The 21,248-nt window shown below is 38.6% G+C and overlaps 1 protein-coding gene across 1 annotated transcript in view; it reads left to right on the top strand.

The window, feature by feature from the left end:
• Positions 1-2,871: 2,871 nt before the first annotated feature.
• The window catches only part of CD96 (CD96 molecule), an 85,329-nt gene continuing 66,952 nt past the window's right edge, over positions 2,872-21,248 (top strand). Inside the window, 3 exon segments of the mRNA XM_060149047.1 lie at positions 2,872-2,932; positions 5,268-5,624; positions 17,622-17,746. Of these exon segments, the coding sequence (XP_060005030.1) occupies positions 2,872-2,932; positions 5,268-5,624; positions 17,622-17,746 (543 nt within the window).

Here is a 21,248-nt window from a genome sequence, read left to right as displayed (position 1 = left end):
TAAAGCAATTATACCCCAATAAAGATGTTAAAAAAAAGAATAAAATCCAAGACAAATCAATAATATTTGAGTTAACCTCTCTGAAAACCACAAAAAATAAGATTACCTTTTGCTCAACTTCCTATTTCTGAAAATGTCCTTAATCTCATTGAGGGTAAGCGTTTAGATGGAGCATTTAAAAAGTTTGTCCAAAACACACAATTGTGTCTTGCCTGCAGCAGAAATAATGTGTGCCCCTGCTTCACTTTGTCAATAATTGAATTTGCTTCTGAAGTTCAAGATTTCTTTTTGTGTGTGAAACTGACTGCTTCTGTTTTCTCTTTATATGCAGTAGACTCTAATCTAAGGCAGAAGAAACACCATGCAGTTGGGATTTAGTGAGCAGGGAGGATAATAGAAGAGATTGACATGACTTCCATAGAAGAGTTATTTTTAAGTATAGAGAATGCCTACCCTCATGCTGAAAGGGCCTTTAGAAAATATTCCCAGGATTGAAAAGCAGTGAGGGCAATTCCCATCACTGGGCTAGCAGTGCTGGTCTGTGGGGTGTTGCTGCCACCTGCTGCATGCAAACAGCCATGGAGGGGCTGGCGCCGGGCTCTTAGCTGCAGGACGCCAGGTGAGCACAATTAATATTCTGTGGGCATGTGAAATTTTTCTTCTATTAGAGCCTGGGTGAATCTCAAAGGAAAATCAGTCCAATCTGATGACTCTAGGCCACGGAAGTATAAAAACCACACCCAGGATGGGCAGATTTGCCCAGTAGCCACTAAATGGGGCCCTGGGCATCCCAACCCCAGGCATGGATTCCATTAAAAGTTACTCTGTAGCTCTGGAAAACAAGTGAGGATTTCCCTTTTTCTGAATCTGAGGGATTTATTTGAAGAGTTGCTTCACCTTCAGGCAATAAGAGATAAGAGACCTCTAGATGATTCAAGGGGGAGGATATTTTCTTAGAGAATTCAATAAATTTAGATTCTTATTGGTTTCTACTTAGGTAGATTCCTCTTAATATGACAAGTGGAGTAAAGTAACTGAAATCCCTCCCCAGGCTTGTAATGTCTCCCAGTTTAATAGGGACACCAACCTATAGATCAGGGTCTTCTTACTATATCTTCTGGCCTGTTTTTGCCTCTATACTCCATCACCGTGATTTACTAGAATCTCTAGGAGGAAAAGGGCAGATATGAAGGCATCAAGAGCAGTGATGTTTCTTCCTGCCTTTCAATCAAAGACTTTGAACTCCCCAGCCCTCCCTGAAAATATCCCTATCAGCCCCGACTGACCCAACACCTCCAGGGACCTGAGACCTACTGGGGAGGTGGTAGTGGGGGATAGGAATAACAGTTTGGGAGCCCTGGAGTAGGAAATCAGTAACTCCATTTTCTGGCCTCTGCAGGAAACATCATTAGCTGAGTAGTAATGAGTATGACAATTGTCACGGCAAATATTTGTAGGGGTGGTGTAGAGGGTAGCCTGGACATCCAGGAAGACAGTAGCCCTATTTCACCATATGCAAATGTCTTCTCCCAGGTAATTCTAATCTCCTGAATGGCAAGAGTGATGCTTTATATCTTAGCATCATCCGTATCCACCCCCCCAAGTCCTTGTGTAGGACAGATCAGTACATCTATGATGTCATGATACATGACGACATGATACATGATGATGACCTGGTCAGAATTCTCTCTCCCTGACCTCAAAAGAGTAACCATCTCAGGAACACAACTCAGTCTTCTCATTTGTCTTTAGCCTTGCTGGTAGTAAAGAGATTAGGGTCACAGAATATTTCACCAATTGTTCATAAGATGGTACATATTAATTCATTTTTATTCTTTGTTCATTAAACTTATGCTGTAGTTCCAGCCTAATGTTTCTTTTCTTAATGTTGGCAGGTAAAGACGGCCTATTTTACCCCAAGGTAGAAAACCAATACAGTTGTATCTGACAGGGGACAGTCATCATGTCCTTCTGCGAATAACCAGGGATTTTTACCAAGGAGTCACTTCCCTGAAATCCGGCCCTCGGTAAATGGAAGTAAGTGGGTGGATGTAACAGGGCCTGGTAACCAGCTGAGGTAGGAGATTCTCTGCCTTTGGATTCTGATTGTTTCTGTCTTACTCTACATGATCTTTGCTGAGGCAAAGACACGCTTTTCTGTCATCATCAAAACAGACCTCCCGCCAGGAGGGTGGGAGAATTCCCTACTTGACCACCAGCCTATCCCAGACACAGGGTGGAAAAGGAGCCCTCGTCTCCTCACCTCCAGGGAATGTGGGTTTCCCTGAAAGAAGGGAGACGTTAAAATTCCATTTCTTAGCTGGAGCTACCCTCTGTAACTTCTCAGATTTTATTAAAATTAAACCTGTTAATTCTTTGTTCTTTCACCCTGAAGCAATTCTGGAAAGAAAACATATTTTAAAATTGAACAGAAAAACTATTATGAAAGACACTGAGCTCACATTTGTTAAGTGACTTTGTGCTCTTGAAAAGAAATGTATAAAAAGCAGATTATGAACTGCTCTGCGTGATCTCCTTTGTGTGGATTTCAGAAGCAGCTTGACTGACACAGAGATCCTGGAGGAGAGAATCTTTGGATGCTAAAAATGCTTTTAACGAAGGTGATACACAAGATTTCAGAGAACAATTTCAACATTGTTCTGCTGAAGGTTATACTTAGCTCTGAACCACATTACTTTCCTGTCTACGTTTCATTTCCTGGGGTCTTGCCAAGTGATAAACAGACACAGGCGTTTGGTAGATGTGGCGTTTTTTCAGCACGAACAGGGTGGCTGGAGTTTGCTTAGTTAAAGGCATCTATTGACTTCTGTGATCATTATGGAAATGCTGGTGTGAGGCCTTCAGGAGGCTATGGGGGGAAAATGGACATACTGTGCTGTCTATTCCATCATCCAGATACATTTTGTCAGGGGTAAGGCTTCTGGTTGTCCTTTCTTGTCAGATCGGCTGCTTTGAGGGGAATGGGGCCTCTGTTTATTTAATATGCCTTGTGGCTACTGCCGAAATTGATCACCAAAGGCAGACTGTTATTAAGGTTTTCAGTTATGTATTTAAGTGGCAGCTCTCAGAGAGATGTTAAGAGTCTAGAAAGGATTACAAATGAGCGCTAAAAACAAGAAGGGAATGGGTGGTTTGTGCCACTGCCCTGAGACATTTTCACCCGTTTTCTTTCTAAGAGGGTCTCTTGGAGTAACTGGGAAATTGTGCTTCTTGCAAATGAAATGCTCTCCAAGTGATAGAATAACTCCGGAATACTAGAAAAATCACAAGCCATCGAGACTCAGAGCTCCTGGCTCAACCTTTTCTCTTTCTCAAATACTTTCTCTTTTGGATAGAGCAAGAATTTCTCCTCCAAATACTAAGATCTTTGGGAGCTGAACATATGTTGAATTTTAATGAGGCATGTGTAGGTATGGACCTGGGAGACAAAGTAGGGTCCTTATGACAGCGGGGACCAGTGCCTAAAGGGCCTATTTAAAAACAGCAGGAGGAGAGATTTGTTCTGCATTCCGTAGCACGAGGGTATTAGAGTGAGCCCGAGTGTCTTAAGAATTAGCTCTGCTTTTCAGATATAGTTATGAAGATTTTAAAGGAGAATTTCTAAATCAAAGGAGACTTTGGAATATAATGCTGTAGATAGGATCAGAGATGTATTACCAGGCAAAGGTGAGCTCACAGGGAGCTACGTTAAGCTGCACTAACCTCTGCCTACCCAAACTTTTGCATTCATAAAAGTGTAGTAACTCCCATTTGTCTAGTACCTTTGGAGCCTGTTTTTTTCTCAGTTGCTTGTCATCTTTTTATCTTTTTCCTTTGTGAGCTTCAGTGGTACTTGTCACAATAATATATCATTCCTGTAACAGTATTCCATGTTAATTCTAAAACTGAGACCTACACTATTGAAGGCATGTCAAGGGCTCAGTGCTTAACATATTGTAAGTGTCCTGTACCATTTGGTCAGAGAGCTGATGGGAGGGAATCTTCTTTCATGTCTAGTGTTTCAGTGTTGATTATAGATGATGCTGACCAGTGGGTTATCTTTAGTGGAAACCTCTACCGCTGTTTTTTCCCCATCCTTTCCTCAGGCACCCTAACTACATGGAAATGATGGCCCTTTTGATCCTCTGATATTGAATGTCAAATTTCTTACTCTTCTCAACCAATTTGGAAGGCAGTTTGGAGGTCATGAAGGTTATAGAAGGAGCACAGACTCTAGACAACCAAATTAATGTTCTTTTACTGAGGTGTGACTTTAAGCAAATCACTTAATCTCTCTGTGCCTCAGTTTCCTCTTTGATAAACAGTGTTAACAAACATCACCCTTTGGACTTCCCTGGTGGCACAGTGGTTAAGAATCCGCCTGTCAATGCAGGGGACACGGGTTCGATCACTTTTCTGGGAAGATCCCACATATTGCAGAGCAGCTAAGCCATGCGTCACAACTACTGAACCTGCACTCTAGAGCCCGTGGGCCACAACTACTGAGCCCGTGTGCCACAACTACTGAGCCCGTGTGCCACAACTACTGAAGCCCATGCGCCTATAGAGCCCATACTCCACAACAAGAGAAGCCACCACAATGAGAAGCCGCGCACCTCAACGAAGAGTAGCCCATGCTCACTGCAACTAGAGAAAGCCCGCACGCAGCAACAAAGACCCAACACAGCCAAAAATAAATAAATAAATAAATAAAATTTAAAAACAAACAGAAAAATCACCCTCTGGTGTGTGCAGAGGATTAAACAAAATAACCTATGTAAAATCCTCTTGTAAACATATATTTTTAAAAACATACGCATATTAGTTATTTTTCAGTTTCAGAAAATAATATTTGTGTGTTATTATATGTTATGTGCTTTTGATTCATAAACAAAAAAAGCCAATTATATTCATTGTAAGAGTAGTTGTCATAATAAACTTGCTAGTGGGCTCCAATCTTTAAACAGGCTTAATTTTTTTCACAGGTAGTCAGAGAACTTACATTATTTTTTGGACAGACCAATAGACAAAGTGATAGACATTCAAAAGTCAATAATTTCCTCTAGTGTCTTTAAGCAAATGCCTCCTCATTTGTGTTGAGTCTTATGCTTCTCTGTCTAGATCAGGAACAAGCTCTCTCTAACCCCTAAGTCAGCCAGGGAGGAAAGTTCCAGCTGCTCCCTCACTTCACCAAAGTAACCAAGGTTTCTCATTGAGTCACTCTGTGTGAATCATGCAAACTGATGGCTCACGTCCTTCCTTTTCAGGAGTATTGGAAGAAACGTTCAATGCAGAAGAAGACATTTATGCATTACCTGGTTCTGATGTCAACCTGACCTGCCAAACACAGAAGAAAGGCTTCTTGGTGCAGATGCAGTGGTCCAAGGTCACTGATAAGTTGGACCTGATTGCCCTTTATCATCCCCAACATGGCTTTTACTGTGCCAATGGGCGCCCCTGTGAGTTGCTGGTGGCTTTCAGAGAAGCTCCCAGGAATGTGTCAAAGTGGACTCTGCACTTAAGGAACATGTCCTCCTTGCTCACGGGGAAGTATGAGTGTAGTTTCACTCTGTACCCAGAGGGCATTCAGACGAAAATCTACAACCTACAGATTCAGACAAATGGTAAGCATGTCTGGGAGGGGGAAGGAAGCACATGCATTCATTCACCTCTCATTTGTTCAACAAGTATGTGTTCTGAGCCAGCCATGTGCCAGAGTACATGTAAACTTGCACCACTGATAAGTGGTGAAGACTACAGCCGTTTTGTGAGAGAATATAATAGACGTCAGGAAAACTGACTCTGAGAAAGCAACGCCTGAGCTGAGGTCTGAAGATTAGTAGATACTAACACCATTTGGGAGGTGGAAGGTTTGTGAGTGATCCAGAGACAAGGAACAGCTGATATGAAGGGCTGTGTAGTGTTTGAGGACATAGGAAGATGCCAGTGGGACTTCGGTACAGAATTAAGGGATGAGGTGGGAGATACGGTAAGGACCAGATCATGCTGAACTTTGTCAGCCATGTTTGAGGTTTGGATTTTTATCTAAGTGCCTTGGGAAGACATCAAAGGATTTTCAACCAAAGGATGGCATGACATTTATAGCCTGACTGAATTTGTGTTATAAAAAGCTGGTGCGGGCTTCAGTATGAGAATGAAGTGAAGAGGCATGAGAAGGAGAAGGTGGAGACAAGTTAGGAGACCAGTAGCCCAGAGGAGACAGAGTGATAGTTTGGGTAGATGTAGAAAGAAGATGACGAATTTGAGCTTTGAGCGTTAGACAGGTAGGACTTGGTAATAGAGTGGATCTAGAACAATGGCAGTATGAGTGAGGGAGAGAAAAATCATGCATGTGTCTGGCAAGCACACCTGAATGGTGGTGGCATTCACTGAGATGGGAGGCAAAGGAATCAGAGCAGTTTGGGGGGGGCTTATCAAAGTGGCTTTGGATATATTTAGTATAAGGCAAGGTTTTGCGGGGGGAGGACTTATCAAAGTGGCTTTGGATATATTTAGTATAAGGCAAGGTTTTGCGGGGGGGGGGGGCTTATCAAAGTGGCTTTGGATATATTTAGTATAAGGCAAGGAAAGTTACCAAGGAGGCTGCTGAATGTGTAGCATTCACTCATTCTTGCTTTAGAAGGCTGCCTTTGGAGGCAGGAATCCTAGGTTAAAGTTCTAGTACCTTTCTGGCTAGAAAAGAATTTCACCTGGGGCCTGGCATGTACATTCTCTGAGCCCATCTGGAAAATGATGACAGTAATGCCTACCCTAAATTAGTTGGTCCTAAAATAAATGATCTCCATTTATACTAACGGAAAAGATGAAAACGAAAGCCAAATGGAAAATGCACTGGAAATGGAATGTTTTTAACTCAGGGGCAAAGTGACCTGGTGTTATATGAAAAAAGCACAGCAAAAACTAACTCATGAACGCTATGCTAAAGAAGGCATGGGGCTGCCCAGGACAAACAACAGGTATGGATTTATTACTTCCTCTCCTCTTCTCAAGAGATAAGACCATGCATGGTGTTGGGCAGTCCAGCTATAGAGCAGGATCTCTTCTACCTCTACCTTAACAATGCCCCATTCCCATTGCTGTTTTCCAGGAAAAAATACTTCATTGGGGGATAGGTTGGGATGGTGGGGGTTGAGTGAAGAGAAATGAGAAGACCTGTATAGAACAGTGTTTACCTACATATATTTTGGCATCAGGTGGCCTGGATTTGAATGTTGGCTCTGTCATTCACTATATATTTCATCTTCGCCGGGTTCTTCCAAGTCCCTAAGTTTTTGTTTCCTGATATAACAAATACGGATAATGATAGGAACTCCTTCACAGGTACCATTATTTTGACGATGAGATGAGATAATCTGTGTAAAGCACTTAGCATAGTTCCTGCCCAAGAGTAAGAGTTTGGAAAATGGTACTTTTCATTATGAATAGTAGAAATAATAATGAGTGAACTCTATATCTCAGGTCTCATTAAAAATGAGTCTTCCGCCCTCCCTTTTTGTGTCTGCCTGATATGGGGCCCAACAAAACATGTGCCGCACATAAGCACAAGTACACGCTGACCTTGGCTTTAGACAAAGATTTTGGGTCTTCTTCCTAAAACTGTAAACTATGCTACTGCGTATGTGAGGACCTAGTGTTTATTCCATGGGGAATTGACAACATGGATTAATGTGCCGTATAGGAAATAGGAGGTGGGAATCGCTCAACATAAAGACAGCAGTGGAGAAGAGGTACAGTGTCATTCAGAAAGGAGAGTGGTGTTGCCTTTGAGGGAAAGTGTATTTCTTAAAATAAAGGGCCAAGCTTGTAACTACTAAAAACTGCAAATCACTGGGGAGGCAGAAGCCAAGTATACATGCTTTGTGGTTGTCAATTTCCCAGTCTTCTGACTGTAACTTCGCTCTTGATCTGCCGGACCAGACGGAAAAAACAATGGCCTCGATGTTAGAGAAATGGTTCTGGTATTGTGTATTTGGGTACAAAGGGAGCAAAAGAGAAAAGAGAAAAACAGAAAGGGAAAGAACTCTTTCACCGCAGAGTGATCAAAAATGTAAGCCTGGTATAAAGCTAAGGGGCAGATACTTAGACGGGCAGTTGTCACTCAAAAGCCCTGTCAAATCCCCCCTCATGACATCTTTTTCCCCTTTATTCTTTTGATTTTCACTCCTTCTTCTCTCTCTCTTGCCATTTGCCTCTCACAACCCTGAGAGATCTTCAGGTTTACAGGCTGGTTGGATAAGCAAAGCACACACGAGTGCAAGTATGTGCAATACACGAACAAATGCAAATTGAAGTGGTGTATGAGAATCTAAACATGAAAATGCTGAGGGACCAGAGGCGGTTGGGACCTCTTTCTGTTTCCTTTCTGTTGTCTGCAGAGTCATTCTCCTCCCTGCCTGCTCACAAAACAGTGTGTCTAAATCCTGTCCCCATGTTCCTGGAGTGCCTAGCTGAGAAGGGACTCTTCTCTTCACTATACCTCGTTCCTTTGTGTGAGCTAGTGCTCTGAGGCTGTGGATGAGGGTAGAAATGTAACACACTGTTTGGCATTTGCTGCTTTTTTCATTTTCACTTGACAGGGTTTCCTTTTAGGTTAGTTTTAGGGTTATTCCAAGAAACGCAGTTCTCTGAGTCAAGCCTTGGGTTATTGTCATCCAGGTTTCCATCATTTGACGCTACTGGATCCCACAATGCTTCAGACTGTGAGACTTTAATGTGTCTGAAATGTGTAGTTGTTAGGATTAGTTCTAAAAAGTACAATATGGCTTTAATTTCCCAGATTACAACAAAAGCCTTGGGGGCGGTTAATGTTGTTAGAAGCAGTAGTAGGAGAAGAAGGAGGAAAGGTAGTAGAAGGAGGAGGAGGTGTGGTAATAGAAGTAGTATAGACTATAATAACAGAGTAATAGTACTGGTAATAGAATGGAATAATCTGGATAATATAATCTTGATAATCTCAGTCTAACTACATGCTACTACCCTGTCTAAAGGCGTAGTGTGTTCTTTGACCTTTTTTCCCAGTTTTATTGAGATATAATTGACATATTGTATTCATTTTAGGTATACAACATGATGATTTGATATATGTATATATTGTAAAATGATCACCACAGTAAGTTCCGTTAACATGCATCACTTCACACAGTTAAAATCTTTTTCTTATGATGAGAACCCTTAAGATGTGATCTTTTAGCAACTTTTAAACACTTTTTTTTTTTTTTTTGCGGTACGCGGGCCTCTCACTGTTGTGGCCTCTCCCGTTGCGGAGCACAGGCTCCGGACGCACAGGCTCAGCGGCCATGGCTCACGGGCCCAGCCGCTCCGCGGCACGTGGGATCTTCCCGGACCGGGGCACGAACCCGTGTCCCCTGCATCGGCTGGCGGACTCTCAACCACTGTGCCACCAGGGAAGCCCCTTTAAACACATTTTTAACTTTAGTTACCATGCTGTACATTACATCCCCAGAATTTATTTATTTTATAACTGGAAGCTTGTACCTTTTGGCCACTTTCACTCATTTTGCCTACTCCCCACCACCTGCCTCTGACCAGTCTGTTCCCTTTTAATCTGAAGGCTGTCTTACATTTCTTATTTTTCTTTTCCAATGTATTTGTTGAGCAAATTTGATTATTTGTCCTGTAGAATTACCCACAGCCTGGGTTTTGCTTTTCACATCTCATGGTATCTCCATGTTCCTCTTTCACCTTTTAGTTAGGTATACAGATTTGATCACATTTATTTTTATTTTCTGGCAAGAGTATTTCATAGATGATGTTGTGTAGTTACATCAGAGCTACATAATGTCTGATTGTGTGATGTTAACAGCCACTGATGGGTATTGCCTAGATCCATTCGTTCATTATGGGCTGCCAAAGAGTGATGTTCTAATTCTATCATTCCTTCATTTATCAGCTGAAGTATTCTTATAAAGAGAAATTCCTCCCATGAACCAATTATTTACTACATGTACAATTTGTATAAGAAAAGCAGAATAGACACTTGGTTCTTTCCCTTTATTTACCAGATTTAAAAACGAGTTGGTTCACTAGCATTCTTAGGTCACAAATAAGTATTTGTGTTAAGTATCAAGAATTTATATGAATTTAAACATACTAATGAGTTTTAATTCATTATAATTATTATCCTTATTAGGCTGAAAATGTCCCACATATAAAATCTATTAACCATTTATAATATAAATTGCAAATATTTTCTCAGTTTGTCCTCTGTCCATACTTTCTTATCCTACCGTTTCCAATGCAGCATAATTCTTACATTTATGACATAAAATATATCACTTTTTTTTCCTTATTGGTTCTAATTTTGAGTCATATTTAAGAAACGTTTTCCCCATTCCCAGATTATACAGAAATTCACTCATGTTATTTCTCACACTTGCATGTTTTTTTAAATTAGCAGTTAAATTTGTGATGTTAGGTTTCTAGTGTTAAAAATTGTAACTAAATATATTTTTTTATGATTTCTAATACTTTTCTTTCTGTATTTCCTACTTTTTTTCCTTCCTGTGGTTCAGTTTAGAAATTTTCTATTGACCTCTTTTCCAATTCACGAATCTTATTTTTCTTGGTATCCAGTAAGTTTTCAATCTCATCAAATTCATTCTTAATTTCTGATGTTATATTTTTAAGTTATTGGTTTTTTTAGATTTTTAATTCTTTGATGAAATTGTTCATCTTTTCATGTAGTTCCTTCATCTTTTTCTCTATTCTTGAATATGTTAAAAAGAGTTAATGTCCTTGTTGGCTAACTCCAATGTTTCTATTTTTTCTATATATGCAGTTTATTATATGTATAATAAAATAAATATTATTATATTTATTATATGTATTATATGTATACATATATAAAGAATATATATTGTGTTATTATTGACAATAATAGCAAAAGGAAAGGATGTGCTGGAGTAAGTTGTGAAAAAGAAAAAGTAGACAAAAAACAGACACATGAATGATCTCCTATAACATACCCAACAGAACAGTGCCGCAATTAATGGTTTAAAGAATTTCATGTTCTTAAAGAAATTGAGAAGAAAAAAGAAAAAAAAAAGTATATATTTTATATTGACCCATATATTTACCATTTCCTATGCTCTTCTTTCCATCCCATGGAGTGAAGTTACTATTTGGTGTCATTTTCTTTCAGCCGGAAGGACTTACTTTAGAATTTCATATAAAGCGAATCTACTTGCCATGAATTCTGGTTTTTCTTTTTTTCATTTTTATTTTTGAATGATATTTTCAATGACTGTAGAATTCTTAGTGGACTGTTTTTTCTTTCAGTATTTTGAATATGTCTTCTGATCTCCATTGTTTCTAGTGAGACGAGAGCCATTAATTCTGTTATTGGTCCCTGCATGTGATAAGTTTGGGGCTTTTTCCTTACTGATTTCAATGACTGCTTTCCTACTTTTCTCTTTGTTTTGGCTTTCAGCAGTTTGATTATGACATGCCTAGTTGGGTGTTTCTTTGTATTTATCATATTAAGGTTTTAAAGTTCTTGAATGTGTAGATTAATTTGGGGAAATTTTTAAAAAATCAAATATGAAGTTTTTGGTCTTTGTTTCTTCAAATATTTGTTCTGTCCCCCTCTGTTTCATCTCTCCTTCTATGACTCTAATTACATATATGTTAGGACACTTGATATTGTCCTATATGGCTCTGACACTCTTTGTTTTCCTTCAATCCTCTTTCTCTCTGCTATGCAGATTAGATAATTTATATTAATCATTATTCAGACATAGTGACTTTTTTCTTCTGCCATCTCAAATTGGCTGTTGAGAATTCCCAGTGAATTTTTTATTTTTATTATTGACTTTTCAACTCTAGAATAACCATCTGGTTCATTTTATCCTCACTAAAATTCCCTGTGTATTGAGTCATTGCCATCATATTTTGCTTAATCCTTTGAACATACTTTTAATAGCTGCTTTGAAGTCTGTTAAATCCAATGTAGGATCTGCTCAGAGTCAGTTGCAATGAACTGCTTTTTTCTTGAGTATGGATCACACTTTCCTGTTTCCTTCATATGTCCTCATTTTTTGTTGAAAGCTAAACGTAAAAACAAAAACAAAAAACCCATAATGCGACAACTCTAGATTCTGTGGGTTTTTCAAAATTTTAGTAATTTACCCATATTTAAATTGCAAAATCTGTCTCCTTTGCAGTGTGTGGCCATTGAAATCTCTGCTTAGCTTTTTACTATAATTCTTATGTCTTTAGTTCGGCTTCCAAGGAGTTGCCCCTACATTGGCAAAGCCCCTTTGTTGGTCCACAAATGAATTTGGCAAAAATTGTGCTCAAATACCTCAAGCCCAATAGGCTTCCACCCTCTACACATAGATGTCTGTGGAGGCGGGGTTAGGGAGTGCCTTCAAAATTGCGACAGTAGTACCTCCCTTGGCTTTCACTTTTCACTGGGCTCTCTCAGGTCCCCCCGACTCATGTGTATATTTTCCCAGTCAGCCTGAGATATGTAGAGAATTTATGTCAGCTATTATATGACTCTCTGATTTCTAGAATCTCCATGTTAACTGTCTATCTGGTCTGCCCCTCATCCCAAATGAGACTGCAAACCCAGGCTAACCAAGCGTCAGTTTTTCTCTGTTTCCTACCAAATTTGTCCCTGTTAGCTGACAAAGTGAAGGATTTTCATGCTTAGACCTAATTTAAGTCTTCCCCTTTTGGAAGAAAAGATGCTGGGTTTTGTAGCCAGCTCTAAGACGGTGAAACTACCTTTCTCACCGACCTAGTCAGGAAAGGGGATAGAAGGATCCCTAAGCAAGAAGGCTAAAGACTCCTACTGTTCTTATTGAAACTCTAGTGGTTTTTCAGGAGGAAATGCTTCCCAATTAAATGTTTGTCTTTGGTCAATTTCCAGGGCCCTGAAAGTTGTGATTTTTTTAACACATTTGCTCAGTTTTATACATATCTTTTTTTCACTGACATCTTCATGCCCGCAAAACCAGGAGTCAGCCCCTCAATCCCCGCCTCATCTGCGTTTTTGATACTTATATTGTATCTTTATTTAAAAATACATATTCATTACTACTCTCTTATAACAATTATTTATTCTTAGTGCTAAAGGTAAATATATATTCAACACTTACCCCTAGCCTTTATGTGAATGTCTCTTCAGTTTGAAGTATATTCTATTGGAGAATCCTCAGGAAATGTTCATGGGGCAATATTCCCTGAGCTCTTGCATGACTCTAACATGATTTTTATAGTCTTCATATTAAAGACTGAATGTAATATCCTTAACTCATATTTTCTTTCCTTGAGTATATTCGCTATGTTACTATATTATTTTCTGACATAAAGATTTGCTGTCCAAAAGTTAATAACAATTTGATTTTCTTTCCCCAGAACTGACTTTGTTTAATACTTTTATAAGAAAATGCTTAATGTCCATTCTGAGACTATTTTCCTACTTTTGCAGTATAATCTTTTAATATGTATTTTCTAGTCATTTTATTTTAAGAAATTGTACTTGAGTTATAATTTTCAGTATTTTTTCTGTCTGTTGTTTATTTCCTTGAGTATCTTCTATTAAACATACTTTTTATCTTCTTTGCCTGTCTCTTTCTTTGAATCCCTTTTACCTCTTTTTTCTTTTAAAATTCATTATTTATTAACTCATTTCATTTAAAAATTTCCCTCATTCTATTTTTTAAATTTCTTTTAATGCATTAGCTTTTGTGTTAATATATTCTTGGTTTTGTTCTAGTTTGCTCTTAATTTCTGAAATGATTTTCAAAACTTATTATTTCCAACCCTTTCCTGAATTCTCTCACTTATCTTCTATAAACTTTCTTCTCTCCAATTGACTCATTTACTAGTCTTTCTAAATTTTTTCATAGCTTATATCATTTTCTTTATTTCTTTTAGCTCATTTTGAATAAGTAGGCTATAGTTTTTATTTATTTTGAAGTCATGTCTTTCTAATATGCTGTTATTGTTGTAGGAATGTTACTTTGTTCTCTCTTTTTTTTTCTTATGGTATCTTTACATGTGATTCTACCCCATTTCTTTCCTATTGCTCGATCTAAGTATGTTTAAGTTAAATGGATTTTGATTTTTATCATGGAAGAGTGGGCCAGGCTATCTTTTCTAGAGTCTTCAGTTTCTCTAGAGCTCTCTCTTCTGTTATGTTCAAGGTAAATTATATGCCACTGTACTTTGTGAGATGTACTTCCTTTCCTCCTATCCCTCACTTTTATCTAAATTGCCTCTTTGCTTTCTCCTGTTGGGCCTGTCCTGTTTAATTTGGATTCTACTCCCAGGGGTTTCTTCTCAGTATGGGATATGTCTGAAGAGTCCCCTCTGCTCTAGCACTGACAAGCTTTTCTTCTTTCCCTAGAAGGCTCTGGTAATTTGGTGCCTACATACTTCTTTCTGCATTTCTGCTGCTATTCTCAGATTAGTCTGCCTTTTTTCCCAGTGATTGCCTGTTGGTTTTTTTCTGGGGCAGGGGGAGAGTTCTCTAGTTCTAAGGGCCATCAGGAGCCCAGCTGACTTTCCTGTTTCTTTTTGCACAGTTGCTGATATCACAGTGGTCTAGTGGTTTGTCTCCACATATTAATGGTGATATATTGTTATTTAGTGTTCCTGTAGATATTGCTGTAGATATTGTGTTTAGTTTTGCTACTCTAGTTAGTCTGTTTTTATTAGGAATTTCAGGAATATTCAAAAAGTTATGCCACTTGTATTTCCAACTTCCCAGAATCTGGACTAACTTTACAAAAAATGTAATACTTATGTATTTGGGTAATGCACATTAAGATAGAGTTAATGTACCAAGTGGATTTCATAAACTACACAAATCTGTGCCTAGGTCAGTCTCTGTTTAAAATAAACTGATAGGTTCTTCCCTGGTGGTGCAGTGGTTAAGGATCCACCTGCCAATGGAGGGGACACGGGTTTGAGCCCTGGTCCAGGAAGATCCCACGTGCCGCGGAGCAGCTAAGCCTGTGCACCACAACTACTGAGCTTGCGCTCTAGAGCCCGTGAGCCACAACTACTAAGCCCACGTGCCACAGCTGTGCACCTCAACGAAGGGTAGCCCCCTCTTGCCGCAACTAGAGAAAAGCCCACGTGCAGCAATGACGACCCTACGCAGCCAAAAAAATAAATAAAATAAAATAATAAAACAAAATTTCTCTCATTAAAAATTTTTTTAAAATAAAATAAACTGATATAAGTCGAAAAATTACAATAATCTCAAAAATAAAATCAATAATATTAATGGTGGTATGCAAACATGGCAAAAAAAGTTTCGTAGTGATATACAAGTAACTCCATTTGGAAGTACTGTTATAGTTAAATGCCTTTAACCATAAAAGACTAGGGTTTTATTGTTTTGTTTTGTTTTTTAAATTACGGGGTTGGAGTAATATTTTGAAGCAGCAGTAGAAAGCAAAGAAGGCACTGATCCCATCTCCTGATCTTGAGGAAATAAGGGTATAAGAAAACAAACAACCACTGTCTGAGAATGATGCGGAGAAGATGGGCCCCAATGGGAAGGCCTGGCTTCAATTAAGGAAGGGGGGGAGGAGAGAGTTATCAGTGAAGAGGACAGCTGATACTGATGAGAGCTTGAAACACAATGAAGTTCTAAAGGCTAGGTATAACTTTCAAAATATCCAATCTTTTAAAAAAAAATGTGCTGTTGATAATAATGAGGATGTTCATACCCCATGATCCATTCGTTATACTTCAGGGAACTTATCTTAAGTAGCTGAATGGTCAGAAGAAAGCTGTTAGTTTAAGGACGATCCTTGCTATAAAGATTGTAATAGTTTAAATAAGGTAAAAACCCAAACTGAAAAAGCATATGCTTCAATAATTGAAAATTACTAAACAAATGATGATGTGTATATATGACATAAAGCATCTAAGAATTTCAACCACAAGTAGCTTAAGAATCATGCAAAACATTTTAAGTAAAAATATAGGTAACACTTTTTGGTTAATAAAATTGCAAAGTATGAAAAAAAATACATGCATACAAATAAGATTTGTATAGATATAGAAAAAAAGAAATAAGATTTTCAGGATATTAGGATGATAGAATTGTTTTCATTTATAAATGTTTTAAATTTATTTTTTAAAATCTATTTTTGGCTGCATTGGATCTTTTTGTACGTGGGCCTCTCACTGTTGTGGCCTCTCCTGTTGCAGAGCACAGGCTCCGGACGCGCAGGCTCAGCGGCCATGGCTCACGGGCCCAGCCGCTCCGCGGCATGCGGGATCTTCCTGGACCAGGGCACGAACCCGTGTCCCCTGCATCGGCAGGTGGACTCTCAACCACTGCGCCACCAGGGAAGCCCTGCGTTGGGTCTTTATTGCAGCGCGTGGGCTTTCTCTAGTTGGGGCGAGTGGGGGCTAGTCTTCGCTGTGGTGCACAGGCTTCTCATTGCGGTGGCTTCCCTTGTTGCTGAGCATGGGCTCTAGAGCGCAGGCTCAGTAGTTGTGGCTCACAGGCTCTAGAGCTCAGGCTGAGTAGTTGTGGTGCACGGGCTTAGTTGCTCCGCAGCATGTGGGATCTTCCCGGCTCAGGGCTGGAACCCGTGTTCTCTGCATTGGCAGGCGGATTCTTAACCACTGCACCACGAGGGAAGTCCTATAAGTTATTTTTGACATTATTATAGTTTCCTTACATATGTATATATGTGTGTGTGTATATATATATATATATCACCGTCCTGAAAAGAGAGACTACAAAACTTTATCTAATATCACTTTTAAAATGAAAATAATTTATTAATGGTGCTTCCTTGGAGTTCCTTATGTGTTTTTCTGTGTCATTTCTTCTTTGGAGAAATATTTATAAGCTCTAAAATGACAATTAGGTATGAAAACAGTAAAAAGATCAGCATATGTCAGGAGTTTGGTAGGAGGAAGGTATGAATAGGCAGAGCACAGAGGATTTTTAGGTCAGTGAAACTATTCTATATGATACTACAATAGTGGATACATGTCAGACATTTGTCAAAATTCATGGAATGTACAACACCAAGAATGAACCCTAATGTAAATAAACTATGGCCTTTGGGTGATGATGTGTTTGATGTCGGTTCATTGATTGTAACGAAGGCAACACTGTGGTTAGGAGTGTTAGTAATGGGGGAGGCTGTGCATGGGTGGGGCAGGGGATATATGGAAACTCTGTACTTTCCACTCAATTTTGCTATGAACTTAAAAGTTCTCTGAAAGTAACTGTCTATTAAAATTTTTAAAAAGACAGTTAGAGGCTAGGTTATAACGTTTTATGTTCTACCTGATCCAGGAAATGTGATCTGAAGCCTAAAGCACCAATTTGGGGTTAAAGCAGAGGAACATAACAAGCTGTGAGCTGGATTCTGTTAGGGTAGTTTCCCTATAGTTTTTCAGTGAGAAACAACTCTGTGCTTCTCAGTGACTCTTTTGCCATTTATACAAGGACTGTGGGTGGGATCCCCTTCATAGGTGTACCCTGAGGATAGATGAATCTCTATACTAAAACTGTTCTCATTTCTTGGATTAAAAGCACTTTACAAACCAATCACAGATCCATGTCTTTTCTACCTTACGTTTTGTTACAGTTACACAGGATGAATGGAGAAGCAACCATACAATAGAAATAGAGATAAATCAGACTCTGGAAATACCGTGCTTTCAAAATATCTCCTTAGAAATTTCATCTGAGCTCACCTTCGCATGGTTGGTGGTAAGTGTTGCCCTTTTCAGTGAATAACTGCAATGATCTTTAAATATTAATGAAGTAAAAATGAACAAGTAATAATAGGGAAGGAAACATGCTGGATGAGAGGCAGGCATTATGTGGAAGGTTGGGGAGTAGCCAGGGGAGGGAAGGAAGGACGCTAGGATTCCTTGCAACTCAGCAAGCCTCTGGGTCTGTGAATGCAGGAGCTTAGAAATTAGTTCCTGAAGGTTAGTTTATATTTCAAGCTATATACTAAACTGTGATTACAGAGAGAAAAAAGTGGGATGGTGCCCCCGAGAGGAGCCACATCCCGCAGAAGCTCCTACTTACACACACTTGTTTACACACATGTGCAGAGGTGTAGACTACCTTTTCCCAGAACGCTTACTACTCCATTCTGGAAAACATAACATTGCTTAGATTGGGAAGCACAAACTCTAATGCTTATCAAATATAGGGAGAAAATGTGCATGAGAGAAGCAGGAACTGAATAAGAAACAGTCACTGCCCAGCTCTGTTATTGCCACAGGCCCGTAGTTGCCATATTTTCTGACTTAAAAGAATAAAACAAAACAAAACAGAAATCTGGATTTTTATGAGAAATTTTCCAAGGCAAGCCAGCCAAATGACAGCCAGCTCTTAACCAGTATATACAGTAGACCTCTAGTACTACTGTTAGATCAGTTGATAGCACAAGTCTTACACAATTATAAAGATAACCATAAACACACTTTCGAGAATCATGTAATAGGGTGTTTATTTAGGTGATCCAGAATATGACTATATTAATTTTTCATATCATCATGCAAATGAAAACACAAGAGTTAAAAATTCTTACAGAACTAATAGTTGTCCGTGAACATAGCTGCCGATACCACCTGCAAAATACTGTGCTCGCATGGTTGATCACTCATGTTACAAGTGAATAGGTTTTTGTGGGCTGTCTTGGAAACTAGAACCTTCATATAAAAAGATTTCTCTGAGGATGTGCCAAATCCAAAATAATTGACTTGCAAGTAGGCCTTAAAATACAACCTACTGATAATTTTTTACTGTCTAGATATTTTTGGAGAGTCAGTAGGATCAAAAGATATTGTAAAAGAACTTTCTCAAATTGTCCTAAAATCTACAATGTCTCCTTGTCATCTGTCAAAAACCACATTTTTCCCCCCTTTTAGGGTTTGCTTTCCAAAATGTAAGACTTCCTGCCTGACATTATACCCATCATTAGTATAAGTCAATTGTTCTTAACAGATGTGATACAGTGTGGTTCTTAGAAAAAGAATTTAAAAGTGGAGATTATGTCAGGAAGCCAGAAACCTGCTGCTCTAAACATTACTGTCATGAAAATGCAGTATCTATACCTTGTTTACATTATTAATATATACCACCAATGGGCGAAACGTTTCTACCCTAATTATCACAAATTCACTATCAACAGGAATAGTAAAGTCTAATAGTAATAAATAAGACTAAAGTTTACAGAATATTGAGCAGAGTTCCCTGTGCTCAATATTCTGTAATAACCTAAGTGGGAAAAGAATTTGAAAAAGAACAGATACATGTATATATATATAATTGAATCACTTTGCTGAAACCAACAAAACATTGCTAATCAACAATACTCCAACATAAAATAAAAATTTTAAAAAGAATAATACTAAAAAAATAAAAGACAAAAAAAGTTTAAAAAGACTAAAGTTTAATAAGCTTTACTGTACAGATTTTTGCTGGCTAGTCAGTTGATCTGTAGTGAACTTATCTTATCTGAAGGGTGTCTAATCTGTTTTTCCAAGCAAACGTTAAAGCTTTCAGTCAGCTTATGTCTTTTCTGTGACGCTGAGCTTCTCCAGGGCAAAAAGCTGCATCACTCATTTCAAAAATCCCTAGCATCTAGTATAGTGCCTAGAACATAGGCAATCAGTAAATATCTAATACATAATTGAATTGTTTCATTTCTCTTTGTCCCCTTCCCTCACAGTCCTATTCGTTGGCCTCATATTAAATGGATGATCACTAAACCTCATGCTGTCTGATTGGTTAATGAGCAGCTCATTAAGTATCAATGACTAGATAACTGATAAGACATCCTCTATGTAACAGTTTTCTTCAAAGAAACTAACATTATCTGTGAATCCTGCCAACATATTTAGGATAAATAAGGGATGGAGAGATTGCACCTAAGGTCACACAGTGAGAGAGTGAGTCCTTAACTTCTACTGGAACTTCAAGCCATGCTCTCAGTTTAAAGAATGCATCATAATTGAGACAACTTGAGGAACTTTTTGAAAGAAACTTCTTTTCACAGGGAACATTGTATTGGCAAATGTGCTGATCGAATTCCAACTGTGCATTCCCTTTTAAAATGTCAAAATCTATTTACTCCTCTAATTTACATCCATACTCCATACTGCTGGTACTGTGGGATTCAGCAAGCCTGAGATGAAATCATCTAATCTCCCATTATTAAGGAATAAACTACAGTTTTTTATGTCATGACTGTTGTAGGTCAGAAGAGAACATAAATATCCCCTCAGTCCATTTTTTAGTGCTTTAGTTTCTTGTTAAACTGGCAGCAGTAATCATAATGATAACCAGTTGTTCTTAACAGACATGATATAATGTGGCTTTTAGAAAAAAGTTAAAAAAGTAGAGATGGTGAAGATGAGCCCAGGAGGGTAGAAACCTGCTTTATTGAACTCAGTAACTCTGGGGAGCTACAAAGTGCTTCCACTTCAAGTCCTGCATTAAACCCTGGAAACAATTTGACAAACTAAAATTAGTTTAATCTAAGTCACTGGAAAGCAAAAGCCATGTCCTGTATGTGGAATTTTATAAAATCTAATTAATTCAGTTGTGACCCTCATGAGAAAGGTGATTATTGGGATTCTCAGTTATAAAAATATTATTTGCTGGGTGTCTCTGATCCCATGCTAACGCTGCGTTAAATGTGTTCATGGAGCAGATCCTTTGCATGTTGGAATGTTACATTCCAGGATCATGACTACACTGAAGTAGAAAGGCATCTGGTGCAAATTGTATATCCAACATTTATCTAGAAAGAGAGGTAACTAAGTAAACGCAAAGGGCTAACCGCCAGTGTCAGCTGAGGCTCCATGTGCATGGTTGGATGATGTAGAAAAAGTCATAGAATGTGTGTATTTAGATGGAGTGCAGTTGATAGAGAAAGGACAAATGCTATTTTTCCTAGTTTATGTCCTGGGGCACAAGCATGCAGTCAACAGGGAAATTCTGCGGGCTTACTCTGGGAGCTTCTAAATACAGTCTAATATTCTGCGTTCATTCCAAACTATCATCCTGATTTCCCACAGTATAAATTTCAGTTCAATCTAACAAACATATGTGAATCTGTTTTAAGTGCGAGGTCCTGCAGGGATACAAAACTATATTGAACATGTTTCCTACCATGAAATACAACTTTAATAAAAATGTAAAAACTAGCAACATAGAGGGAAAATAATTTGATTCTGACTAAATGTACCTG

This window comes from Lagenorhynchus albirostris, chromosome 5, assembly GCF_949774975.1.
Source record: "Lagenorhynchus albirostris chromosome 5, mLagAlb1.1, whole genome shotgun sequence".
Classification (NCBI taxonomy): Eukaryota; Metazoa; Chordata; class Mammalia; order Artiodactyla; family Delphinidae; genus Lagenorhynchus; species Lagenorhynchus albirostris.
Note: the sequence above shows the minus strand (reverse complement) of the source record. Positions and strands in the feature narration are given on the sequence as shown.